The sequence below is a fragment of the Elephantulus edwardii genome, unplaced genomic scaffold, assembly GCF_000299155.1.
Source record: "Elephantulus edwardii isolate Elephantulus edwardi_28Jun2011 unplaced genomic scaffold, EleEdw1.0 scaffold00184, whole genome shotgun sequence".
NCBI lineage: Eukaryota > Metazoa > Chordata > Mammalia > Macroscelidea > Macroscelididae > Elephantulus > Elephantulus edwardii.
This window is the reverse complement of record NW_006399934.1, coordinates 1,959,846-1,968,205: the sequence shown is the minus strand read 5'-3', so window position 1 is coordinate 1,968,205 and position 8,360 is coordinate 1,959,846. Positions and strand designations below refer to the sequence as shown.

Genomic DNA, 8,360 nt, shown 5'->3' with positions numbered 1-8,360 from the left:
AAAAAAAAAAAGAGGTATGAATCTTGCACTATCCTGAGCCATCCACGTGACTTATGATTGCCAGTGGAATCAGTGCTATAAATCAGAACACTTAGCTAAAAAAAGGTACTTGGGAGGGACTGGAGAACATTATGCTGAGTGAACTCTCTCAGTCCCACAAGTATAAATATTGTATAAAAACCATTATTGTAGAATGAGGATCCAAGAAGGGTTGGAGAGGTTGGAAACAGAGGGATGAGGATGTGGGGGGTGAGGGGTGGGGATTAATCATGGGTTTGTACAATTTAATGTGATGGGGGCAGGTGAATGAAATTCAAAGAATTTGTTCTTGAAAACAATGCATCCAAATTTTGTAAATAAGCTAGTAGGGGGAAAAGGTAAAGGCTTTCAAGTTCAGCCCCTCTACTCACCATTCTGTCATGTCATCTTTCTCCCACAATGAAATTATTTCACAGAAGAAGGGGAGAGAATACACGGATTTAATCTTTTTTGAAGTTACCAGATAACATTGTTGTCAGAGTCAGAACTGACTCATAGCTGAGCCTCCACAGGGTTTTCAGAGACTGTAAATTGAACAGAAGCAGCTGGTGGATTTAAACCATGTGCCATAAGGTTGACAGAGCAACTCCTTAAGCCTGAAGCCACCAGAACTCTCGAATCAGGTAACAGGTATAATTATCTTAAATGGGCATTTTATTTCTTTAGGGAAAAAAGTCTTTTAATTGGACGTATATAGCTGTATAGATAGCATCATTTGTAAAAGCAAAGTATCAGAAACAGCCTAAGTGTCTAATAGTAGGATCTTGGTTAAATCCAGCCTTCTAATAAAACACCAGTCATTTAAAAGTTACAGCATTAACTTTTATTTACAGAAAAACATACCATAGCACAGTGTCAAGGAAAAGCAAGTTTCAGCGTTACATAGAGAATACGATCCTATTTTTATTTACTTTTTAAAGAACTGGAACCACACAGAACTGAACTTCTAGCTATGTAGCTTTGTAAGACATCAGCTAGTGTCTTCACCTTAGCTTCAGTTTCATCAAGTAATACCACGTCACTTAGGTCTGTTGTGTGAATTAAAAGAATTAATAAATGTAAAGGACCCAGAACTGTGTCCTGCCCACTGGAGGCTCTCAAATGTCAGTTATTTTACTTCCTTAAATTGGAGCTCTGGTGGCTTAGTGGTAAGGAGTTGCATTACCAACTCAAAGTCATATGGTTCAAATCCACCAGCTGCTCCAATGGAAGAAAGATAGGCAATCTCCTCTCATGGGATTTACTCCCTCTTAAAACTTGCTAGAAGGTCAATTTCAACTCAACAGTACAAGATAACTATATAACAGGCAGATATTGAGAGGATGGTACTATATCAGGCAATGTTTTGTTGTACCAGATATGAGTTCACTTAGTCAGGGCCAACTACAAAGAACCTTGTTGGGCTACAACAGAAAGGTCAGCAATTTGAATTCAACAATCACTCTGAGAAAGACAGGCAGTCTCTTCTAATTACTGCCTCAGAAAACTGCTACAGGGTAGCTATGAGTTGAGAAGCACTCACTAGAAGAAAATAATCTCCTTGTCAAAGGGTCTACCAAACTAGAAGGATCATGAAATCTAATATTTAACCAAGTTCTGAAAGAGGATTCACCAGTAACACAAGGAGGTAAGACAGAAGACGTTGCCCTGGTTGTGCTATTCCTCTGTATTTTAGCAAAATATCGTGCCACACATATTATTCTGCAACAGATTTCTTTATCAATACATCTTACTCCTATAAGACAATTGTACAGTATAGTATACCACAATAAATCAATGATGGCAACACATTTTTCTCAATTTTTTGGCTACTGCAAATTTTTAAAAAGCCAAACTTACTGCTGTCAAGTTGGAACCAACTTATAGCTGACCCTCCAGGTGGAGGCTGTAAACCACACAAAAGGATCATGCCTGTTGTTCTTCAGAGTAGTTGGCAGCACAATACCCTACCGACTAGGCAACCAGATTATCCTCCTTCGCTTGCAGTAATATCTCTATGCACATATCTTTACTTGTGAAACTTAAGGTGGGCCAGAAATATACAAAAATTTAATGAGGAAAAACTTCAAACAATGTTCCTTTTGGACAACATTTTATTGACACTTCCATTTCATTGACCTCTCTCTAGTATTTACCTTTTAGAATATACATTACGTTCCAAAGCACAGATTGACTCTTTTCTGTAGCCCTCCCCACTTGCCCAGCCATCAAATATTTGTCAAACTAAAAAAAAATTGATTCTAGGACCCTGAGCACTCCCACCCATTACAAACATAATGAAAACTGGTACTTACCTCAGATCATTTTTTAGTTCCACGACCACATCCTTTCCCACAAGAGATTTGAAAAAGGAATAGAAGAGCTATATATAGGGCGACACAGGAGGGGGAAAAAACCCATCATGTGGAGAGAGCCATGGCAGGGGGGGATATTGGATTATTCTCTACGTTACTGGGATCCCCACGACATTGTGGGACTTCTGAAAACAGAATACTCAGCTCACAAGTGTGTGAGGCTGGAGTCTAAACAATTCTGCATTCAACTGAGCTACTGATAATTTGCAGCACCAGTGGGCGGCTCTGTTCCCAAGAGACCTTCCCTGGGACCCTGCCTGCTCCCTACAAGGCATTTCACATGCCCTTCCGAAAGTTTGGTCTCTGGCTAGGAAATGCTCCTTGGGTTATAGCTTGTCGCTGTCCTACTGTTCCCTCCGACTCTCTCTCATAAGGGGGAGAAAAATCCCACTCACTCCCAGATGCCTCCTCAAAAATTCTGAAGTTTAGAAACTAAAGTTGGGAGGGAAACCCCCGGGACCGACTGCACCCAGAAGGCAGAAGGTCCGATGCCTGCCTCCCGACCCCCACCCCCCGCGTCAACCATTTGAACCGCCCGGGCTCCGCGAGGGCGCCCTCTTGTGACGTCACCGTACCTACCATGATGCTCGCGCAATGGGCCGCAAGCGAGACAACAGAACCAGAAGCACGAGCCGGAGACCTGTCGGGAAGTGCAGGGAGCACGGGCGCGGCGAGCCGGGGTTGCAAGGGCGCAGCCGGAGACGCCGCCAGACACTCCGAGGGGATAAAGGAGAAAGCACAGCGAGCTAAGGCCGGGAGATGCACAAGCAAAAGAGCGACAGAAGCAGCCAAGGAAGGATAAAAGCCGGGAAGGGGCGGAGCGTCCGCCTTGCACTTCCTCCAGGCGCTATCCACTCCCAGCGCGCAGGCGCGGGCCGAGCAACGGCGGAGAACCTCTTAGACGCTACTGAACGTTAATGTTGTTATGTGCCGTTGACTCGTTTGCGACTCATAGCGACCCTATGTACAACAGCCCTGCTCTATCCTGTGCCAGTCACACTGCCTCTGACACACCCACCCATCCCGATTACCCCAGTCACTGAATCAATCCACCACATAGAGGGTCTTCCCCCACCTGAGCTGTCCCTCTACCCTCCCAAGCATGATTTCCTTCTCCAAGGACCTGTCTCTCCTTACAACATGTCCAAGTATGTCAGACGAAGCCCCAGAATCCTTGCCTCCAAGGAGTAGCGTGGTTTAACCCTCTCTAGGATGAATCGGTTTGTTTTCTTGGCAGTCCATGGTACCCTCAATACTCTTCTCCAGCACCACAGCTCAAAGGTATCAATTCTCCTGTCCTCCCTAGTCATTGTCCAACTCTCTGATGCATAACAAGTGATTGCAAAGACCATGGCCTGTATCAGACGCATTAGTCTCCAGAGAGACACCGTTGCGCTTGAGTACTTTAGAGAGGTCCCTAACAGCAGACTTTCCCATCGCAATACGGTTTTTTTATTTCCTGGCTGGTAGTACCAAGAGTGTTGACCGTGGAGCCGAGCAAACAACGTTAAAAGCAAGATTTATTCTTGGGACATGGTTTCAGTCTGTGGCTCGTAGGCACCTAACAGCCACCACCACCACCACCTTCCTTATAAAGATTGTTGAGTTTATGAAAAGTAATTAGTAATTGTGTACTTTTAAAATATACATTATGTTTTAATAAAAAGATTTTTAATAAAAAGTCTCTCAAGTGAGGAAGAGCCTGGGCACAAATCTTGATTATAAACGGTCCCTTATAAATTTATTTCTCTCAAGGACCAGGCCTGTCTTCACATTCTTACACACTTTTGCCTATGATTGTCCCGTAAGAATATATGACTAGATACGGAAGAGCCTCGGGAGAGAAACACCCACCATAGTTTTTCACTTTCAGAGATTGTCCCCCTAAAAACATAAAGCAGATACCGTTAGATGCACTGCTATACGCACATCTCTCAGGGATATATAATGTAAATTAAGACACAAAACATAAATTGTTTCCATGGTATAAAATTGCTAAGCTGTCCATTTCTCATTTCATTATAATTCTGCATAAAAATATTTCTTTTTCAGGAGTTTGTTATAGAGCAGTTTCTGCGTGCAAATCACTCATCATTAGTGAATGATACCAAATCAGTTCCAACTTCCATCTTTCTCTAGCTGAGCCAGCCTAAACTCCTAAGCAGGCACCTCCTTTGGGTTACCAGTGCAACTCTATGGGAGTAGCACACCAGAAGTCCCTTTCTGAATGAAAATGGTAAAAAGATTCTTGAGTACTTAAGTGCTGATTTTCATACTTGACATTATACCTCCTGCTTGAGAAGTCTTGCTGCTGCAAGATGCCTGGAAGCCTGTGTCAAATATTCATTCCAAACACCTTTTTTTACATAACACAAGTGGACAGCACAGTAATCAGATTGACTACATCTGTGGAAAGAATTGTCGAAAAGCTCAGTATCAGCAGTCAAAAAAAAAAAGGCCAGCTGCTAACTGTGGAACAGATCATCAGTTATTCATGTGCAAACTCAAACTAAGGCTGAAGAGAATGAAAACAAGTCCTGAAGAGCTAAATTATGATCTTGAGTCTATTCCACCTGAATTGAAAATTCATCTTAATTTGAAGTATTGAATGCCAATGATCAAAGACCTGATGAGTTATGGGATGACCTCAAGAAGAGGTCACCCACAAAGAGAGCAAAAATGTTACTGCAAAGACGGAGGGGGGAAAAAACAAACAAAATGGATGTCAGAAGAAATCCTGAAAATCGCAGTACAGCACTGGCAAGAGAGAGAGAGAGAAAAGGGAAAAGATGTTGAAGGAGAAGAGCAGAAGAGATGATTTAAAAGGTCAGTTTGAGAAGACAGAGCAAAGTATTGTAATGGAATGTGCAGAGACCTGCTGTTGTTGTTGTTATGTGCCGTCGAGTCGTTTCCGACTCATAGCGACCCTATGCACAACAGCCCTAAACCCTGCTCTATCCTGCGCCAACCGCACCGCCTCTGACACACCCATCCCGATTACCCCAGTCACCGAATCAATCCATCTCATAGAGGGTCTTCCCCTCCTGCGTTGTCCTTCAACCCTCCCAAGCATGATGTCCCTCTCCAAGGACCCGTCCCTCCTGGCAACATGTCCAAAGTATGTCAGACGAAGCCCCAGAATCCTTGCCTCCAAGGAGTAGCTTGGTTTAATCCTCTCCAAGATAAATCTGTTTGTTTTCCTGGCAGTCCAGGGTACATTCAGTACCCTTCTCCAGCACCACAACTCAAAAGCACCCACTCTCCTTCTGTCCTCCCTAGTCATTGTCCAACTCTCTTATGCATAACAAGCGATTGCAAATACCATGGCCTGTATCAGGCACACCTTAGTCTCCAGAGAGACACTGTTGCTCCTGAGTACCTTAGAGAGGTCCCTAACAGCAGACTTTCCCATCGCGATACGCTTCTTGATTTCCTGACTGCTGGTGCCAAGAGTGTTGACTGTGGAGCCGAGCTAGAGTTGGAAAATAAAAAGGGAAGAATTTGCTCAGCACTTACCAAGCCAAAAGAACTGAAAAACAAATTCTAGCCCAAGCTGCAATACTTAGAGATGTGATGGGTAAAATCTTGAATGATCTAGGAAGCAGAAAAAAAAAGATGGAGGAAACACATAGAATCACTGTACCAAAAAAAGAGCTGGCCGACACTAAACTGCTTCAGGAAGTACCATATGATCAAGAGCCAATGGTAATGAAGAAAGAAGTTCAAGGACTGAAGGCATTGGTAAAAAATAAGGCCCAAAGAATTGATATTATACCAATTGCCATGTTTCAAATGACAGATGCCACCCTGGACATGCTCACCAATCTAAGCCAGGAAATTTGGACAACTGGCTGGCTGGCTGGGAGAAATCCATAATATCATTCACAAGAAATGTGATCCAACAGAATATGGAAATTCTCAAACAATGTAATTAATGCAAGGAAAATACTGCTGAAGATTATTCAAAAGCAACTGGAAGAACAGTCTTTAGACAGAGAACTGCCAGAAGTTCAAGCTAGATTTAGAAGAGCCATGGCACCAGAGGTATCATTACTGATGTCAGATGGATCCTGTTTGAAAGCAAAGAATACCAGAAGAATATCTATTTGTGCTTTATTGATTATACAAAAGCATTTGTGTAGATAATAAGTTATAGCTAACACTGAGAAGAATGGGAGTCCCAGAATACTTAATTGTGCTCATGAGAAACCTATACCTAGATCAAGTGGCAATTATGTGTGAATGCAAAGAAACACTACAAGGTTTAAAATTAGAAAATGTATCAGAGTTGTATTTTTTCTCCATACCTATTCAGTCTGTATGCTGAAGAAATTATTTGAGAAGCTATGTGGCATCAGGATTGCAGGAAGACTTATCAATAACCTTCACTGATCAATAACCTTCATAAGGCAGATGACACAATCTTGCTTGCTGAAAATGAGGACTTTAAGCTCTTGCTTCAATATGAGTTGCATCTCAATGTCAAGAAAACAAAAATTCTCACCTCTAGACCTATAGGCAACATCATCATAGAAGGAGAAAAGATTGAAACTGTCAACAACTTCATCTTACTTGGATCCACAATTAAAATTCTTTGTACTAACAGTGAGGAGATGTATTGCACTGGAAAAGTCTGTAGTCAGGAACGTCTTCAAATTATTGAGGAGCAATGATGTTAGTTTGAGGACTAAGGTGCATCTTATTCAGTCTATGGTCTTTTCAAATCATTTGCTGTGCTGCTAAGAGCTGGCCAGTAAATAAAGATGACAGAACAATAATTGATGCCTTTGAACTATGGTGTTGGAGTACTGAATATCCTATGGACTGCAAAAAGAACAAATAGGTATGTCTACAAGAAGGTTCAGCCAGAGTGCTCCTTGGAGGCAAAGATGATAAAACTTCATATCTCATACTTCGGGTGTATTGCTAGGAGAGACTGTTCATTGGAGAAGGACATCATGGTTGGGAAGGTGGAGGACAGTCAAAGAAAGGAAGACCCTCAACCAGGTAGATTGACACAGTGACTACAGCAATGGGCTCGAGTGTCTCAGAGATTGTGAGGATGGCACAGTATAGGAGAGGGTTCAGATCTGTTATTAATAGGGTCACTATGAATTTTACTCAATTCAATGGAACCTAACAACCACCTCTAAATGGCTTTAAGGTATCATGGAGAAATTTGTTTTTCCCAAATAAGCTTTTTTTTTTAAACTCTTAAACAAGTCTTGCACTGAATATGAGGCCAGCTCTGATGGTTGAGTTCCTAGGAGTTGTGCTGCTAACCCAAAGGTTAGCTTCTGTCCAAAATTCACTAGTGGTTGCATGGAAGAAAGATGGGCAACCTCCTTCTTTGTGATTTACAGCCTTGGAAACCCCCTAGAGGATCAGGTATGAGGTGATTACTACTTGACAGCAATGTGAATCTCTGAATATAAGCAGCAGTTACAGTTGACAACTGCTATGTCTGGGGTTAAATGTGATTGTTGGTAAGAACTTATTTGCCTGTTTGAAACAATGAACTGACAGGTCCTGTCATGTTGACTAAATATATTGCCACCCAACTAGTTAGAACCAACTCATAGTTGACCTTCTAACACATTTTCAGAGGCTGTGAATCTCATGGAGGAGACTGTCCTCCTTATTAGGTATCCTTCTTGGGCAGACCAGCTGGTGGAGTCAAACCTCACTCCCGTGGGATTGCAGTGAAATTTCTTACCACTAAGCTACCTCTACTTGGACCAGGAGGCAGTCGTCAGAACAGAGCAAGGGAATAATGCAAGGTTCAAAATTGGGAAGGGTGTATGCCAGGGATGAGTCCTATCTCCATACCTTTTCAACCTGTATGCAGAACAAATTATCCGGGAGGCTGGGCCCTATGAGGAGAAATGTGCAGTCAAGACTGGTGGAAGATCTATCAATAATCTGAGTTATGGAGATGACATAAGCCTGCTTGCTGAAACTGAGGAG

General features: G+C 42.4%; 1 protein-coding gene across 1 annotated transcript in view; it reads right to left on the bottom strand.

Moving 5' to 3' along the window:
• Nucleotides 1-2,975, bottom strand: part of LSM2 (LSM2 homolog, U6 small nuclear RNA associated (S. cerevisiae)) — a 10,869-nt gene extending 7,894 nt beyond the window's left edge. Inside the window, 2 exon segments of the mRNA XM_006903788.1 lie at nucleotides 2,334-2,482; nucleotides 2,904-2,975. Of these exon segments, the coding sequence (XP_006903850.1) occupies nucleotides 2,334-2,482; nucleotides 2,904-2,975 (221 nt within the window).
• Nucleotides 2,976-8,360: the final 5,385 nt, after the last annotated feature.